At 34.0% G+C, this 20,641-nt stretch overlaps 1 protein-coding gene across 3 annotated transcripts in view; it reads left to right on the top strand.

Annotated features, from left to right (window-relative positions):
* The first annotated feature begins 412 nt into the window (after positions 1 to 412).
* Positions 413 to 20,641, top strand: part of MFS9 (major facilitator superfamily transporter 9) — a 29,868-nt gene continuing 9,639 nt past the window's right edge. Inside the window, exons 1-4 of one of the 3 annotated variants that reach the window (XM_089632392.1) lie at positions 413 to 512; positions 15,132 to 15,315; positions 16,436 to 16,554; positions 18,393 to 18,682. In XM_089632392.1, coding sequence (XP_089488518.1) covers positions 15,268 to 15,315; positions 16,436 to 16,554; positions 18,393 to 18,682 — 457 coding nt within the window. In that variant the 5' untranslated portion in view covers positions 413 to 512; positions 15,132 to 15,267. Of the gene's footprint in view, positions 513 to 636; positions 794 to 2,669; positions 3,453 to 15,131; positions 15,316 to 16,435; positions 16,555 to 18,392; positions 18,683 to 20,641 lie in introns of those variants that run through there. The other 2 variants (XM_089632383.1, XM_089632374.1) reach the window with 2 other exon arrangements.

Genomic DNA, 20,641 nt, shown 5'->3' with positions numbered 1-20,641 from the left:
GTGGTCTTACACCAGGGCGATACTGGTAGTATCTTCCACTCTGGAACGTGCCGCAAATATACTATATATTATATATTATTTTAATTAATTAATTGTGAAATAACACAAATTAATCAAATACAATTTATTTGCGCACGCCGGGTTCGAACCCGCGACCTTCGGAATGGCAGTCCAATGCGTTACCACTGGACTATGCCGGCCGTCAAAATGTACTGCGATGTAAACCGTCACCTTAGCCCGGCACAGAAAAATCAAACAATGGCTGCTTTGCAAACCGTAGTGAACTTTACTTTTCTGCGCACGGTTTACGGTCTCCGGTTTTTATCGATTTCATACCATTACCGGGCCATTGGGACGACGGACCTACTTTTGAACTTTACTTTTCTGCGCGGTGGCCTTGAGTAACGCATGATATCGCCGCCCCGAATTGTACGTGTGGGGGAGCCTAATGTATGTTTCGTATATTTTAATTTAGATAAGGTACACTCGTACAATGTGAACCTATAATGATAGTAAGTATGTCAATATATATTTTTTTCTGGGTGCCATGTTCAGAAACATATTTTTGTTTGTTTACTAACTTGTATAGCGTATAGCCTTTTTCTCATCTGACACCTGTCAGAGTGACAGGTGACATCCGTGTAATCGGCGGAGTACGGCTTGCTTGTAAACTGAATAGGTTGGGAAGGCAGTCTTTTTCATATAATGTAATCAGAATCTGATAAAGATAAAGCTTATAAATTAAAATGCCTCGGACGAATTATCGCTATACAGCTATCACGGATCGAAAGCAGTAAGTTTGACGAATATGTACCCAATTTACCTAATGATTGAATTTACCCGCATTAGCGTTTAGGACTAACAAAATATTTGCTTGTGATTGATCGATGGTCCACCTTTTCACATTTTGTAATTTGTTCTGTTCCACAAACAATGTATCGGTGGTCTGGTGATGTGGTGATCATGAATGGATTATTCTGTAAAATTGCTTCATACTGAAGTAGGTACCTATTACAATCTAAAAAAATCATCAAAAATACTAATTTCGGTTGTGCGTGTCTGTCCCGCTTTCTGGTTCAATAAACTCAAATTTACTTTCAATTTAAGTGTCATTTTAAAATTTGGAACCGATTGTGTGAAGAATTCAGACAAGCGATAAAGTGCCTACCTGTAATATAAAATTTCAATTGTCCTGTTTAAAAATTGGAACAGATTTGTCAAGAACTTAGACATCTCGTGATTTTTCACGGGTCTGCATTAGTATAATAACATAATATGTACATGTTTATATTTGAATAATAATTAGGTATTCAATCATTTTATTATGTGATAATAATTGCTGTTGTATGTTCCGTTGCACAATCAATCAATTAACAACTTTCAACGACTTTTTTATATTTACAAGAAACGAGCCATTAGATTCTAGATGGATTCCAGCTTACTCCTCCAAAGACTCCAGTTGGATTTCCACTTGTACCTTAGAAGTATTGAAATTTTAACTGCTCCCAACTTGCACATAATTTTATTTCTCAGGGGACCAGGGGTAGACGATCTACTTTTTTAAAAATTAACCTACTTGTCGAACATAAACATTATTTTTGTAAAAATAATGCTATTGTCTTTATGTTACATACCTATAAAAATAATTGTTTCTCAATATTAAAAATGTCGTGCCTAATTTCTAATCCCAATTTTTATTGTTTCCCCTCAAAAAACTATTTACCGAAACAATATATTCGTATAATTTTTTACACATTTTCCTTATTTTTTACCATAGACTTTTTTGACGTCAATGCATTTTACATTTTATTTGTTTATTTTACATTTTATTTGGTTCATAAAACAGATGCAATAATTTGTAGATAAGCAATCCATAAATCTGGAATATTATAAATTAAAATGTTTACATGGAAAAGTAATCGACTGGTAAATAGGTAGGTAGGTACTTATATTTTGTTTGTAAATTAAGTATTTCATATTGTACCTTTTTCATTCGAAGTTAAAAAAAAATATTAAAGAAAATATTTTAATTTTAGTTTACAAATATTAAAAAATAAATAAATTGGACCAGATTTGACCAACAGCATTAAATTCCTCAATGGTTTTGTAACACCATACTCACACATTTTTTGTGATATCTATACATCATTAAATTAGGAGAGTTTTATTTGTTAATTCTCATTATATTAAAGCCCATATTATATATATCTATCTATTTATATGAAAAGGGTGTCTGTGGCGGCGGGCGGCGTGCATTTGATTTTTATACAAATCTACAGTTTTATTTCGAGATTGATGAAATTTTGCAAGGATTCTCGACATTCAAAACAAAAGGAAGATAACAATCCACGTGAGATTTACAAAACAACCCCATCACCCTTTTCCACGTAGAATTTTGAAACTTATAAATTTTGCACACTAGACGTGAATTTCAAAATAATATGAAAATTGATGTGTACATCTAATTTAGAAGGACAGCGCCCGGGACTTCAGCTAGTATTGTATATTTTTTTATGTAATCACAGTCTTTATTTTGTTACCAGAAACGTTACTTGTTTTTGAATTAATAACAAATTATTGACCTCTGTTTTTGTTGACCTAATTTTATAAAAGCACATTCAAGATAAACAGTGATAGTATTATAATTATCTTAGTACGAGTTCATTCATTCCTAGTAGCTTGCGTTGAATGGAAGCAGTGATTATATTTTTTTATTATTCTCTGACGATGCTATAAAAGCATATTTTCTCAGTTATTGTATCAAATCTAGAAGAAAAGAATGAACTAGTGGCCCGCGCATGCGCCCAAGGTCTAGACCAGAGCAGAGAAGGAAATTCCATCTGTGAAGTATGCAAACAGTGCGAGCGTAAGGCAGTGTCTGGTGTCTAGCTACACTTAGACCAACTACACCCAGGCACTAGGCACTAGGCACTAGGCACTAGGCAGGCACAAAACACCGTCACCAGCTCAGGCACGGTGCACACAGCCTATGAGCTGTCTACCTGTTGAATCGATTCAGTTTACCGTGGTCCGCTATTGTGAAAGCTGTTTTCTCGTCTCGCGGCCACAATCGAAATGTGGCGTGTGTCTAGATTTCTAATGTTCTCGTAAAGTGGTTTTCTTTTACGTATTACCATGTGTACAACTCTGTGCGGATATACTTGAGACGAAACCGTCATTTCAAACAGTTTTGTGTAAATCACTTCCATATGGTTGAAATAGTAGATTTTTATACCATATTGTGATAATGTTTATAGTTCTGTTGGTACTGACGAATGCCCGACGCATTTGAGAGTAAATTTACCTTGTAATATATTATACTAATTGTGCGATAGTAACTGAATCTTAAACAAACTCACAATGGACGAGGCAGGGCCTCAAGTTTCCCGCGAAATAAAAAATCAGGCTGCCACGGGCTACAGCGCAACAGTTCAAAATGAATTCAAAATAAGGTACGTAAACGTAAACAAACACGTTGAAATAATGTCTAAAAAGATTATTTTTAAAGATTTCATATAATCAAACGAAAACATACGGTAGATTTGGGTAGGATAGGGACTAGTATATCTGTTCTAGGGCCACAGCTAACAAACACTTTCTATACCCAATTATTTATACAGCAAACATCACATTTATTTATAAGTACACTCATTGTTCACGGTTTCAGTCATCTCATAATACGTTTTCAGACTTCTTTACGTCAAACAATAACTAAGCCACCGTATTTTTCATTTGAATCACAATGAGGCAGACTTATTCTATTTATATTTAGAGTTTCATCATTAATTAAGCACATTTAATCAAATTAGATGTGAACAAAATGAAAATTAGGTTATTTACTTTTAAAATAAAATTTACACATTATAAAACAATCTCTTTTTACTATAATCCAACTCAGTTCTGCGCTCATTTGTACAGGCATTCATTGACGTGAATCATATATGGTAATCAAAATAAACATGATGCACTCAGATGATAAAAAAGCATTGGCTTATTATAATTCGTTTCTATGTTGCTGGAGAACGAATTATTTGCTCGTGGGTTATTTAGACGTCGACAAAGAAATGGCCAAACGGCTAAATAATTTAATTCTACTAGGTACCTTAAATTATCCATTCACACCAAAACATTATAGTAATCAGTAGATATGGAAATAACATCCTATCATTTACGTTATTATCCATCTAAAAATAAACACTTTAAACTAACCAATTATTATAATCAATGCAAAAAATCTTCGGAAAAAGAATAAATGCCACCGATGGGAATTGAACCTGCAGGCTTTTGATTGCCGGTCAGCTGTTCTGATCATTTAGAATCTGCTTATTCCAAACTCGCCAATTAATTCACAATGTGCTTGTATTTTTATTCAAAAATTATTGTTTATTACATTTTTTTCGCCTTAGAACGACTAACTTTATTTTTGTGAGAAAGGCTTTGTTAGTGGTGAATTTCCCACTAGATGGCGTCGAGACATATTATATGTACATTAATTGGTGAAATATTTTGAATTTTCAAACATTATTCTTTTTAAATGATAAACTAATGTTTATAAGACAAGGTTTTTATGTGTATTACAAAGGTTAACAAATTATTCACCTGAAACACCCATACAAATTGAAAATCCTGATCCTTATTCTTTTAAATATTTTTGATTTTTATCCTGATCCTTTATGCTATGCATACAAATCTTGTCTTATAAACATTAAGTCATCAATTAAAAAAAAACTAATAACTAAGTTTTAAATAATCAGCACTTTCATGAAGTACCTACTTCATTTGAATGTCATTCCCTTATTGTTTCATCTTATCTGTAGTTAATACATAATATCTATATACAATATAATATTAATATAATTACCTAGGTACCTAATCTTTCTTTGTATAATTTCAATAGAATTTAAGTTAATTATTTCTCCGTGACGATTTCTGTACACAAACATTTGCCTTAAAGAGACGCATATTTATTTGTTACGAACCGTAATCTGTATTTGATTATTTAATTTTAAATTGTACTTAAATAAATTTAATATTGCGTTAACACTAAATACTACATAATATATTATTACCTAATAATAAAATACATACGTATTCTAAATTCTAATAAACCCTTATAAAATATAACAGAATTCCTACTGAACTAACGCAAAATCGCGAGTTTTTGGTTAGATAATTTGATCGCTTAAATAATCTATTATTTTTTTGATAATTTTTTTTACAAGCCCAATAACTGGATGGTAAAACCGACTTTAAAGTTCAAAATCTCCTACTAACGAACTCTTTTTCGGTTATTGTTTTATCGTATAATGTGGAAATTAAGTTATTTAGAAAATGATGGTAAAACATTTAAATATTCGTAAGCTATTAAATTTTTAAAATTTAAAACAGTAACTAATCATTTAAATATTTTACGTAAAACGGTTTGAGAATTTTATGAAACGTTTTTGAATTATGAAATTAGCTGTAAGCATCAGATGTTATTTTTCTAGACGATGAATTAGCAACTTCCCGAGGGATTCAAATAGAAACATCTGTGATTTTAGTAATGCGTTTATCAAAATTAATTAAAATAAACCCCCACGGAAAAATCAATTTTCTGCTGAGGAAAATTCGAACGTAGGTCCGTCCAATACGCTGGGCCGCGTGCCGAATATTTATGTACACGCCTTCTCCCCTTACGTCGATCGGATGCCCGGCCTTTTTCATACAAAATTGAAATTTCGATTTCAGGCAAACTGAATAATATATATTTTTTAAATTAATATATACCTAGTACGGAAATCTGCTATTTTATTACTTCCATTTAAAATTATTATGTATAGGCGATAAAAGAATTAAATTTTGTATGATTTTAGAGGGAACTTTGACATTTTAGTAAATTAATAGCATTAAAAAAAAACTAAAATAAGACATTATGTAATAATTTGGGTAGAAATTTTCATTTAAATACATGTTTGTGTTAAATCGGTCGTTTGTAATAATTTAAATTTCGGCCGGTCAAAACACTTTTTTCCCCATTTTTGTTATTTTTTAGCTACTGGCGCGGCCACTATCCTTCTGTCAAGATAGCTATCGACCGACTGTGCCAGCTACTGGCGCGGCCACTAACTGTCAAGATCGCTATCGACCGACCGTGCTAGCTACCGGCACGGTCACTAACCTACTAACTGTCAACATCGCCATCGACCGACCATGCTAGCTACTGGCGCGGCCACTAGCCTACTAACTGTCAAGATCGCTATCGACCGACCGTGCTAGCTACTGGCGCGTCCACTAGCCTACTAACTGTCAAGATCGCTATCGACCGACCTTGCTAGCTACTGGCGCGGCCACTAGCCTACTAACTGTCAAGATCACTATCGACCGACCGTGCTAGCTACCGGCACGGCCACTAGCCTAGTAACCGTTAAGATCGGTATCGACCGACCGTGCTAGCTACTGGCGCGGCCACTAGCCTACTAACTGTCAAGATCGCTATCGACCGACCGTGCTAGCTACTGGCGCGGCCACTAGCCTACTAACTGTCAAGATCGCTATCGACCGACCTTGCTAGCTACTGGCGCGGCCACAAGCCTACTAACTGTCAAGATCACTATCGACCGACTGTGCTAGCTACTGGCGCGGTCACTAGCCTACTAACTGTCAAGATCACTATCGACCGACTGTGCTAGCTACTGGCGCGGTCACTAGCCTACTGTCAAGATCGCTATCGACCGACCGTTTTAGCTACCGGCACGGCCACTAACCTACTAACTGTCAAGATCGCTATCGACCGACCGTGCTAGCTACTGGTGTGGCTACTAGCCTATTAACTGTCAAGATTAGTAACTGTCAAGATCGCTATCGACCGACCGTGCTAGCTACTGGTGTGGCTACTAGCCTATTAACTGTCAAGATTAGTAACTGTCAAGATCGCTATCGACCAACTTTGCTAGCTACTGGCGCGGCCACTAGCCTACTAACTGTCAAGATCGCTATCGACCGACCGTGCTAGTTACCGGCGCGGCACTAGCCTACTAACTAGTAACTGTCAAGATCGCAAGATCAATAAGGGTGTCCTTGAAAATGCAATTACTTATGAGCGTAGTAGCATTTCCAGAGTGATGGATACTCTCAGTATCGCCTTGGTGAAAGACCACCATTCATCAAGCAATCGAAAGGTTGACCAGATCTGAATAGCCAGGTACTTACTTACCAACCTTCCTCTTTTCATCTCATTCCCCTCCCCACTTCATTCAACTTCACAACATAATCCAATTTTCATAGTTACGTTGGCTCCGGAAGGTACCATGGGACAAAACATAATTGGGTGCAAAACTCTTGGGAATGTGCAGAGTTTTTTTCTCTGCCTCTCTCCTCGGCGACAAGCCGCATGGTATGTCTGTAGTCTGCACAGGTACACAGTATACAATGGCTGTCAAGGCCGATACAGACATACATATATTAGTATTGTTCGTGTTGTAGTAAAACCCGTTTTCAATCCGTTGTTGCTTCCTGCAATTTTCTACACGCCGAACATTGACACAGAGGCGACTTGATTAATTAGCAGTGGCGTGCATTGCCCTGTGACGAAAACGAACGTTGAAATTTGATGAATTGTTCAAATTCTCCGAAACAACCCATCCTTAGTATCTTTTGACTCTTCTAGCCCAAGGTTTCTTAAGAGATATTTTCTAAGAATCTTGGTTCTAGTCCATTTAGAACGCGCTCTGTCTCTCTTACACTGTTCCTTACATCGTATATAGCCATCCATTTGAATTTCATGATGATGGTGAATCACAGTTCTGCATATGAAACTTACGCAAATAATGCTCAGACTTTTGAAATAACGAAACAAACCCACCGCACAGAATAAAGACGAACACAAGAAATGCCTTATGGACGTTTTGCGTGATCCAAATATTTGGCCGATCGAGTCTTGAATTTCCAATACAAAACTGTGTTTCACTATGATTACAAAATTCAAATGCGATGGAGATCTACGATGTCAGGCGAATGTAAGTGAGACATAGCGCTGGGATGTTGGGCTAAATTGAACATTTGTTTCCATTCAAATTTGTGTCGAATACACTTCTAATTTTCTTATTTATTTTTTGTTTGTGGCCAACTGAATAAATATGCGCACAAGTTATTACCTACCAGGAATTTTTTCGCATTATAAAAAAAATCTTTTATCTTTCAATTTCTCTTTATAGTTCATTTTTCCTTAGGCTAGGCTCAGCTTTTCAGCCTTCATGGAAAGTACGCCACTGTTATTTAGGTACCTAGCCATTGCTAGTAATTATATTATTCTCAAATATAGCTTTTTAATTAATTTATCATCTCAAATTACTGGTAACACTGGTATGCCTGTCTTTCGATTATTGATTTATTTGAATTCAGAATTAATACAAAAAACGATAAAAAGGAAATAGAGCAATAATTATTTCAAAAAGGTTAAATATTACAAGGTTCTTCCGAAACAACACTCGATCTCGATATTGCAATATTTTGGAGCACTCAAAAAGAAAACATAATTAAATTTGTTAGCCGGCAATCAAACGGTTTTCCGACCGGAAAAACCTAATGCATATTATTCTAATCTTTGCAGTCCAACTTGTTTATATCAATTCAAGATAAGAATTAAGAATAGAACTATCTTGGTTTTATTCCAGCATAGCTACATGTTTGTTGTTGTCATTGATTAATCGTTGCGAAGTTCTGTTTTAACTCGACCGTTTTGCATTTTGTCTGTCTGTAAATTTGTTTGTACTTTCTGTTTCCGGTGCAAGTGACAAATTCACATGTTTTTAAATTGTGAAATCGTCGTGTTTATTTGGACATCTTTATTCACATTTTTTCATTATTATGGTAGCCCGATGCCCAGGAATTTTCATTGAAATAGTGATTTGGACATAAATAATATTACATGAAATATATGGTTTATTTAAGTCCCCACCTACATACTTACAAATCTTATGATTGCAGGGAAAATTTTGGTTTTGATTTTTCAAATAAGAGATAAGTAGAAACATACTTTTCGGACGGGAGGCCCATTGTTGACAAACTACTAGTTATAAAATGGGTAGAGCTGACGGAGTCAAATGTCATAAAACAAATTTCCTACCTCCAGTTGCCTACGATGAAGATGTCATGTCGAAAAAATAATTTAATTGATGTTTTAAAACAAGTAGGTATTTTGTAGTCCCCTGTTCTTGTAGTACCTACCGACCTATCATTATCTTCCGATCACAATCGAATCTTAAGCATTATTTTGCCATAGTACCTAGTAATATGTTTATATAAGAGTTATTTTGTAAATATATGTATGCAGATAGTTACATAGTATTCCTGAAAGACCTGCAACTATTGTAAGTATTACTGTAGTAATATTATTTTTCTGTACATTGACTTACATAAGTTGATCATAAAAGATAAGTGTATACTGTATATTATTCATTTTGTTTCCGGAAATTATTTTCATTGAAGTCGATTTAATTCGTAAAGTCCTTGGAAGTAAAACGCACACATGTAGTCACTAGTCAGGTTGGACCTACCTAATAGGTATTATTATCATCTCACGAGTAGTGTTGAAATGAAGTATGTTTCGGCCGAAGCGTAATAATAAACTTAGTTTTTGTTTTTGTATATACGTTTTATGATTATATGTTGTTTACGCTAATTTATAATGCCTGACGATTTCAGTTAAGTTTTTGTTCACATTCACGTCCGTTCCTGAGGTTTTTCTTTGCATATGTATAAATTCCATGTATTTATGAAAAGTCGAATAATTTTTGATATCGCATATTGAGGCAAATGAGAATTATTATTATTTAGGTAAATTATGCATGTACATAAGACAGTGGCAAAAAGAAACAACAAATAACATTGCTAATTTTTTACAATCTTCAGGTACGTTCTTTCGTTATTTCAATATAATCAAGAACAAAGGTAAAAGTTCCTTACATACATTTTGAATGGAAAGAAATGTTCGATTTATCCCGTTAGCCACGCACTCCGTCTCACTTCACTCGCCTGACATCGTAGATCTTCATCCTATTTGAACTTTGTGAACACAGTTTTATATTGAAAATTTAAGGCCTGATTGAACAAATATTTGGACCACGAAATACGTCCGCAAGGCATTTCTTGTCTTCTTTTTTATTCCATGATTATTTCATTATTCATTAATTATTTCATTATTTAATTCTTTCATTAACGACTTTTTTGCATTCTTTCTTCCTGTCATTCTTACATTTTTGCATTCTCTCATTCTTGGATTCTATCAATGTTTCTTCCTTTTATTCTTTCATTCTTCATTCTTGCATTATTTCAATCTTGCATTATTTCATTATCGCATTTCTTCATTCTTGCATTCTTTCATTCTTGCATTATTTCATTCTTTCAATACTTTATCCTTTCATTATTTCAATCTTTCATTCCAAAACTGGGCAATGTCCCATAGTTTTTAGATATTGCAATATTTAGTAATAAGGATGCACAGACGTGTACATATAACCAATGTTTATACTTGTAGTTATAAACAAGAGTGAAAGAAAACAGGTTGACTTAATTACAAAATCTGAATAAACACGATACACCCAGCAGCAATGACCGAATGATTCTATTAAACACGATACACCCAGCAGCAATGACCGAATGATTCTATTAAACACGATACACCCAGCAGCAATGACCGAATGATTCTATTAAACACGATACACCCAGCAGCAATGACCGAATGATTCTATTAAACAACAACATTGCCCTCCTCACCGTCATGACATGATCATTGGCAAGTTAATCATTCAGGCAGGGAGATAGACAGTATAATGCTGTCGATAACGGAGATAACCACCGATAACAAAGAAATGAACGCTCTCCATGGTAGCCGAGCTTTCGAACCATCCACGAATCATTCTGAAGAAATGTTTTACAATATACACATCCTTTCTTCCCTCGGATTAATTACCCGTTTCATTATGAGCAAGCCCATGAAAAAAGTAACCATATACTCCTTCTTCTTCAGGTGGAGTAATCGCGGAAATTTCTTCTGAACTCTCTCCGACGCGAGGGAAAAGCCTCCCTAAATTAAGAAAAAATAATTTTGTCTAAATTCCCCGCGGTGCGTAGAATGAAACCTTGCATTCTCAAAGAAGTTTTCAATAGAATTATGAAATTTGAGCCTACTGTCAAGCATGAAGAATTGTCAGAACATTCAGTAAGATAAAGTTTTTTACGATTTTATATAATAATATCTTCAAACTGTTTAGGTATACTCAATGAATCAAATTTTGAAAAACACAGTTGCAACAAGATAATTAATTATAAAATCGATTGTGCGATTTGTAAGACATGTATTTCATGATTTATTTTCTGATTTTATAATTAATTATAAAATCGATTGTGCGATTTGAAAGACATGTATTTCATAATTTATTTTCTGATTTTTATTTATACAATATATATAAGATTTTTTTAATATTATATATTATATTGTATTATATTATACTATGTAATGCATAAATGAAACCCACATAGTCGATGCAATTCATACATATGCAAAGTATAGTTGTTTATACCTATGTTAATGGCACATGTTGTGAATCAAGCATTCAGTAGTAAGTACAGTAAATTTTGTATAACGAATTATAGCTACTTTGTAACATCTTGTGCTATAAACAGAAATAGTGTTATTGTTTATTTGTGAAATCGTGTTATTCACACATCACATGCACCGAGTTAATTTCCTACATTTTAATCTATATGTAAATACAATATGTTTTAATATTATCGATTTACCGAACACGCTGATCTAATGAGTGTACTTTTATGGATGAATTCAGAAACATTATTTTATCAAAAAAGAATTAAAAAAAACATAACAAAAATCGGTGATTTTAACATTGACGAATCAAACGAAAATAACAACAAAATAAAAACTGATTTAATTAATTTCATGTCCGAAATGAGTTTTATATAATGTATAAATATTATACATATATAAAACCTCACATATGGTTTAGCACAAAAGATACCGACGAATTACATACAATAATATAACTAACCATCACACATGCATTCATACAAAAACTTTACAAATTCAGAATGCAATTCGTATACAACAAAAGTCACTAAAACATGATAAATGAAGTAAAAAAATAGTGCGGAAAGCTGGCGTCCCGTGTTAGAATCCTCTGAATGTGCTGAAACATACGCAAAAATTTTTGATAATATTCTCTGAAATTATATCTCAACATCAACTGATATTAAAACTATAAAAATTACACCTAATTTAAAAAAATAAAACCGTGGATCACACATGGCTTGATCGTGTCTATAAAAAGAACAATTATATCACCTGACAAAAAAATTTCCCCTAGGTAAAAAAAATCATCACAAAAGATTAGATTAGATTTAGACCGGTCGGTGGCCGAGTTGACATCGCGTTTGGGTCCCACCCAGGCGTAGTGTGTTCAATTCCTCGGCTGGCTAAGTCCTCCATCACAACACAAGCAATATTTTCAGCTTACTGTGGTGGTAGTAGGAGATTTTCATATATTTTCAGGTTATTCGTAACCCGGGAATGTTTGTCTTTCTTTTAAAAAAAATTAAATTAAATTAATTTATAAATAAATATATAAGTAATTTAGGAATAAATTACAATCATTAATTAAAACAACCGAAGAAAACTTTTACAAAAAATGAAATTGACTTGGCTAAACAAAATATCTGATATCTGAATGAAGATCCATCGTAATGTCAACATATGTACTCGTACATTGTACAAATACCTACACCATCACCTTACCACATCTTGTTCTTCTTTGCCCTTCTGTTGCCCTGTCCTTGGGAGATTAGCTATCCTCAGGGACTCGGGCAATCTTCATCATGCAGACTGCAATTACGCATCAACTTCAGTTACCTAGATTGAAAACAAAGAGTTGTTATGCCTTCCACCACATCGTCTTTGCCGAATCTTACTCTATGTTATGAGTTGGGCAACTTGCTTGAGTATTCATTCTAAACAGTTTTTTTGAGAGTGCCATGTTTGTCTCTTTAGTGTTTTTCTGTTTAAGGCGATGCACTACGTCGTGTAATATTTTAAATCGAGCCGCTATCAATAACAACCCTTACGTAGATGGCGATAAGGTTTAAATTCCCGCTTAACCATCCGCCTGTTTTGATTTGTGCAAGAAAAAAACATGGCCAAAAAGTACCTTTTATTTTATTTTGTGGATGTTCATGCATAAATATTTAATTTTTTTTCGATCTCTTTATAAATAACCTAATTTTCCACATTATACAATAAAATCATAACCGAAAATGGGTTCGTAAGTAGGAGATTTTGAACTTTAAAGCAGTTTTCATAGGCCTTTACATTATTTTTTTCTTGGCTTATAAAAAGACTTATCTAAAAAATACTCGATCATTTCAAAGGCCAAAATGTATTCTACTCGCAGTATCTAATTAAAGCATCTGAAACATTTCTAGGCGACCAAATTTTCAAACCAAAAACACATGATTTTGCATTACTACGTATGACATCGACTTAATCCGCATTCGTGTAGAATCTACACTGTAGATTGTAAGTTATGGGCCTATAATAAAATTATTCCAATCTCCCGGTTCACAATATATTATTATCATTGGATAGGAACAGGTGAAAGCTGTAATTATTGTTTATCAACCCATATATCTTACAATAAAACCAAATATTGCCTTTGGTAGATTATCTCTAAATATTACAAAGCCAACGATGTGTCTGCCCAAAATACCTTTACCTTATCACTGTGTGCCTTACCATGAACGATAACGCACGTCCTATTTTCCAACAAGCCGATTCCCGGTGATTCTTTATTTATTTAACAATTCATAATAAGTAATGAGAGTGGTTTATATTGATTACTTTGTTATTTATTATAATTTATCGCTAAATAGTATAAAATAAAGTAACTATCCGCGTCTCTCTGATTGTGCGCTTAGTAAAACTATTCAACTGAGTTTGATAGAGTTTTCACTGTCATTTAGAGAATTTCTTCCGGAAGGTTTAAATATATATAATACATGGATATTATATTTATTGAAAGTAGCGAAAAGTCGAGTAATGCCGGGTACAGGTCAGATAATTATGTTATAATTTAGTGATAAATCGCAAAATTATGCTCTTTCGTCATTAAATTATTTAAACACATTTGCCTTTATAATTTCAATAATAACAATTATTAAATTAATTATTTATTATTGCGTACAACAGCGTCTTTATTTAGCCCGCAGAAATCTTTTATTTGTTTTCGAATGAAAGTAAATGCGAGTGGTTGGTTTTCTATTTTATTGTTTTACGGGATTTAAATTTCATTAACTATTTGTTCATTCTAGTATTTCGATTTATCACGAAGTGGGGTTAGCATAGCAACTCCCTCGTGTTGGAATAATTTCTCCTCTTGATAACTTCTCTAGACGAGAGAGGACAGTACGCCCGCTCAACGCCCAGAGCCGCGGGAATTAACCAACTTACACATGAAGACCCGTACACTTTATTTTCCCTTTTGCTATTTGGGAGCTGCTCGGCGCGTTGTGCGGGCTTCGTGTGGACTGAACCAATGAATTAAATTATGCTATTTGTGTAGGCATTTGATATAATGTTACTGGTCGCACCTTAGCACAAGGAGAAAACTTACTGATATGAAATATTGTAATTTTATTAAAAATCTTGTTAAATCGTCTTCTTGTTAAAAACGGGATTGAAAGCCTATGACGAATGAATTGACAAATTTCATACAAACTATCATTAAAGCACGACTATGCTATGAGGAAATCCGAAAACGTGTTCTTAAAAATTATAATATTTTCGCACCTTATCCATTATATTTATTAGGACAAGGCCACCTGCGTGAACAGGTGTTCAGATGTATTCTGAATGACTAATATTTCACTAGGAAATGGGTACGCAGTCACATTTTTAACAGTATTTTGATTAAAAAAATCCATACTCATTTTTTTCCATGCAGTTGAGACTGCATGCGATCACTGTGGATCCCCTTTATTAGGATGACGTTGGTTCGAATTCCTGTCGTTAGTATTATTACCGTATTTTCCGTTCCAGTTGTCATGTATCAACATAATCTAACATATCTGTGTTGTGTGTTTAGCAATGCCCACGCAGACCAGGAGGCCCCCACTTGGAGATTCTGGAAGAGGCGACGGTACGTGGTGGCCGTGCTGGCCTTTTTCGGCTTCTTCAACGTTTATGCCCTCAGGGTCAATCTGTCCATCGCCGTCGTGGCCATGACGGAGAACAGAACCCTCATTCTGCCAAATGGAACCCTCTCCTATGTAAGTATATTAATCTGTCCCCCATTTATAAGTCATTTTTCTGTTTACCGGATTACTTCACAAGGGGAGATAATGCTTGGGAAGTACTTTTAGGACGGGTTGTTTCGGAAAATTTGAACAATTCTTCAAATTTCAAAGTTAATTTTCAAGTTTTGTGAAAGATCTTTTCAAGTTCTGTTATTATTTCAGTTCTGTAAAATAACTGACCTATAATATATAATAACGGAACTTGAATAGGAAATTCAAATGAACGTTGTAATTTGATGAATTGTTCAAATTCTATGAAACAACCTTTCCTTTAAGTATCATATCTGTGCAATTCAGTGAAAAATCGGAATTTTCAGAATCTCATTTTTCTTCCGCCTCACATTTATTGATTGCGGGCGCATATTTTGCACTGAGCGTAGCGAAGTTCTGTTTTAACTAGACCGTTTGGCATTTCATGTTTGTAAATGTGTTTGTGTGTACCTTTTCCGGTTCAATATGGTGGCCGTGTTGGATACTACCTTTCTATCCCGCCAGAGTTCGCCTGAGCGTCCATTCTACTATGAGCTGTCAAATCAGAATAATCAATATTATGGCACCTAGCTGTCAAGAACGGGTTGTTTCGGAGAATTTGAACAATTCTTCAAATTTCAAAGTTAATTTTCAAGTTCTGTGAAAATTCTTTTCAAGTTCTGTTATTATTTAAGCTCTGTCAAGTAACTGGCCTATAATGATTTAATAACAGAGATTGAATAGGACATTCACCGAACTCGCAAATTAACTTTGAAATTTGATGAATTGTTCAAATTCTATGAAACAACTCGTCTAAGAAAGTTTGAAAAAAGAATTGTCATTGAGAAGTGACATTGCTTTAAACAAATTGTGTAATTCCTTATTTGAATTTTTTTATTATTAATATGTTAATATATATTAATTATAGTATATAAATATAATTTGGTTTATAATAAAGTAGAAAGGTATTTAATTACCGACTTGCAAATCTCATGGTTTAAGAGGAAATTTTGGTTTTGATTTGTTAAATAAGAAAAAAATAGAAACATACTTTTTTGGACGCGTGGTCTATGTTCACAGAACATGTCAAACACGTAGGTACCTAATTATTTTGAATTTGCAGGGTCCAGAGTTCGATTGGGATAGCAACATGAAAGGCCTGGTGCTCAGTTCCTTCTTTTACGGCTACATCGTCACCCAGCTGCCCGGAGGTTGGCTCGCAGCGAGATTAGGAGGCAACAAGTGAGTAGGCACTTAGGTACTACCAAACCAAACCATAACTACGGCATATACAATATACAAATTACATTTCAATTTATTTAGAGTTTACGCCTCGGTACTGATTCGGTTCGAATGGATTTCATATGTTTTAAATAATAATTGTTGATAAATAAAGCGCCCATAAACAAAACGCTGTGCAATGTAATTCGTTTCATGATTTCAAATTACAATCGATTATAATGATTGACTTTGAATTGTGTTTATTTTATTATTTGACATAATCAATGTTGATAGGATTATCCATAAATTACAATCGATTATAATTATTGACTTTGAATTGTGTTTTTTATTTTATTATTTGACATACTTAATATTAATTTATGATAGTGTTCTTGGAAAATTAATGTTATTAGTCGAGGCGATGCACTACGTTGTGTAGTATTTGAAATTGAGCCGCTATCAATAACAACCCTTACGTAGAAGGCGATTAGGTTTAAATTCCCGCTTAACACCATCCGCCTGTTTTGATTTATGGAAGAAAAAAACATGGCCAAAAAGTGCCTTTTATTTTTTTTTTGTGGATGTTCAGGCATAAATATTTTTTTTTTTTTCGTTCATTTTATAAATAACTTAATTTGCCACATTATACAATAAAATCATAACCGAAAATGGGTTTGTAAGTAGGAGATTTTGAACTTTAAAGCAGTTTTCATAGGCCTTATACATTATTTTTTTCTGGGCTTATAAAAAGACTTATCTAAAAAATACTCGATTATTTCAAAGGCCAAGATGTATTCTACTCGCAGTATTTAATTAAAGCATCTGAAACATTTCTAGGCGACCAAATTTTCAAACCAAAAGCACATGATTTTGCATTACTACGTATGGCATCGCCTTAATAATTTATTGGTCTTTACGAGGAATATTTAATTTGCTTTCCATTGCATTGACGTAACAATTTTATTTATTTATTAAGTGGAATGAGCTATGGGCTTCTGTCTTTCCTCCTTCATTTCCATTCAAAACCCTTCCTTAACCCGTCTCACAATGTTGTCCAACCGGCCAGCGATATAGTTACCCTATCTGAACACAGTATAAGTCTAGAGTGGAAGATACTCTTAGTATCGCCCTGGTGAAAGATTACTATTCAGAATCGAAATATTGCTTAAAATTGCTTTGACCGTGTTTGGTGACAAGATCTGAATAGACAGGTATTTCATTAATTTCCTTTTCCCCATCTCCTTCCCCTTCCCTCTACCACGAGTTTCGCAACATACCCCAATCGAGGATGCCATAGTCCCGCGTGTTCTAGACGTTTGGGAACAGTGCGGTATTCCAACTTGTTAGGTGTCACATATATATTAATGTTTTTAGGCATCCTTTAAAATTAATAATCAATTTTAATTGACTGAGAATAGCGAATTTGCATTTCGTCTCTGAAAATTTGTTAAATATGGTAGCCGTTTTGATGGTTAATGATTATTTTATCAAATGTGAAACGTCGTGTTTATTTGGACTAAGAATTTATTCGCATTATTTCAATATTATGGTAAGTACCTACCTTCCTGAAGAAAGTTTGAAAAGAGAATTGTCAGTAAAGTAGTAACTTTTCTTTTGACAAATGATGTAATTCCTTATTTGAAATTGAAAAAAAAACATAAAATATATATATTGTTTGTAATTAAGTAGGTAGGTATTTACGTACCTGCTTACAAATCTTACAATTTCACAGAAGTAGTTATAACATTGGCATAACTGGGCATAACCATCCCGCTACTGGCGCCCTTTTGCACCGCGTGGTAACGTTCCTATCTCTGCAGTTTGACCAAAATCTAAAAGGGATGTGTTATTGCTTCCAGGGTGTTCGGCATCGGGATAGGCATGACAGCCATCCTCACGCTTCTGACGCCCCTGCTGGCTCACTTCAGCACCTCGCTGCTGATCACGGTGCGCGTGGTGGAGGGCCTGTTCGAGGGGGTGACCTACCCCTGCATCCACGCCGTGTGGGCACGTTGGGCGCCGCCCCTTGAGCGCTCTCGCCTTGCCACGCTCGCCTTCAGCGGCAGCTACGTCGGCACCGTCGTGTCCATGCCTCTTAGCGGTTATCTAGCCACCACTGTTGGATGGCCGAGTATCTTCTATGTCTTTGGTAATTCACACTGTTTCATTTACTTATTTTTCTATCCAGTTTACACAAGGATAACATAAGTTACAAAACAAAATTGATGTACTGCAAGTATGCAAGTATTTATATCGTGGAGTGTAAGGTAGGTGTTTAATATTGAAACAGTTTTATGATTATGCCACATTTCATTTCCTACTCACATTGCTTTTTCACTTGTTTGTTCCTTTTGTAAAAGTCTTGCTTTAGAAGAACGAAAATATTAAAAAAGAAGAACAACGCAATTATCATTGGTTTTATGTTCAAATTTTAATCGTATGGTCTTTGCATATTACTTCGCTTCTCGTAACAATTAATCTCTTGAAAATTCCGTAAAATAGAGCAAATTATCATCCCTAAGTTAAATACATTAAATAGTATCGTGTGGTGATTGCAAAACAGTTCGTGTTGTGGAAATCTCTAACATTAACAGTGCTTATTAGATGTACATCTAAAATTATTAATAATGCCCACTGAAACCACAAGAAACAAGCACCATTGTGAGGTAAAGGCCTCCTTTTCCTTATTCCTAATATCTCTTGTAATAGATCGCTTGATCTTTTCTTCTCCTTAAGATACAGTATATTCTAAGTACCAATCGTCGCGTCGCGTCGGTAGGAAACAGTAGGAATTAGGAATGTTGGGTAGGTACCGTAAATGGTTTATAAAACATGTTATATAGTGTTTCGTGAATATCTATCTCACTAGGAAAACCTGTGCTGAGGTGTTTCACTTGTTTAAGTTATTATATTTATATTATTGTATTTGAATGCATTATTTTTTTTATAAAAATTATAATAGCGTAGACCCTTGAAATATCACTGGTTATTATAATTCCAATTGTGAAAAAGACAATTAAAATATTATATTACTTGTAGGTACAATATAGTATAGGAATTTGTTCAAACAAACAGTTCAATTTTTAAAAAGTCACTTAAATTCATAGCAATCCAAGATTTCTAGAGTTCTTTGAATCGGAGTTACAAACACACAACCGAATTTCGTATCTTTTAACTAATTATAAGACTATAATTATATTATGATAAATATAATTAATCATAGTATTGCGTAATGTGTTTTTGTGACCTTTTGTTATGATCCAGATCGAGGGGGGAAATGGAAAATTTATTAGTAAGTGTGTTGGGACCTCTACTTACCATAACATCACGTTGATAAAAGAGATGGTGCAAATTTTACATTGTTGTATTTTCCAGATATCTTATCTAAGCATAGGTATTATTCTCTTTTTAATAATGCCCACAATTATGAGGTCGATGGGGGGTAATAAGGCAAATTAAAGCGAAATATAATTACACGGTACAAATGACCTTCAGCTATTGCCATTTTTTCATATAGGAATTAGACAATAAAAGTAGATTGTCTGTTTTGATGTGTTTTGCGTCATTGATAAAATTAAACATAGGTGAATATTTTCATAAGGGAATTACACAATACAAATAGACTGTCTATTTTTGTGTTTTGCGTCATTGATAAAATTAAACATAGGTAGATATTTTCATAAGGGAATTACACAATACAAATAGACTGTCTATTTTTATGTGTTTTGCGTAATTGATAAAATACCATAGGTACATATTTGCATAAGGAAATTGGACAATAAAAAAGATTGTTTTGATGATTTTTGTGTCATTGATAAAATTAAACGTAGGTACATATTTTCATAAAGGAATTAGACAAAGAAATACAGATTTAATTATTTCGATAATTCAATTTCAAGATCATAAAACATTAAAAATGAAAATAGTTTTAATTAGTAACTGAACAGTGGAAGATGCATAGGACTTCCGTCCAATCCTCCATTATTAAACAAGCAACATTTTCCGCTTATAATGATGGTAGTGGTTATTCAAATATTGTCAGGTTATTTGTAACTCGGGAATGTTTGTCTTTTTTTAAAGAAACAAAAGTGTTACTAACTTATGATCA

This window comes from Hesperophylax consimilis, chromosome 1, assembly GCF_061612785.1.
Source record: "Hesperophylax consimilis isolate HC1 chromosome 1, BYU_Hcon_1.0, whole genome shotgun sequence".
Taxonomy (NCBI): domain Eukaryota; kingdom Metazoa; phylum Arthropoda; class Insecta; order Trichoptera; family Limnephilidae; genus Hesperophylax; species Hesperophylax consimilis.
Note: the sequence above shows the minus strand (reverse complement) of the source record. Positions and strands in the feature narration are given on the sequence as shown.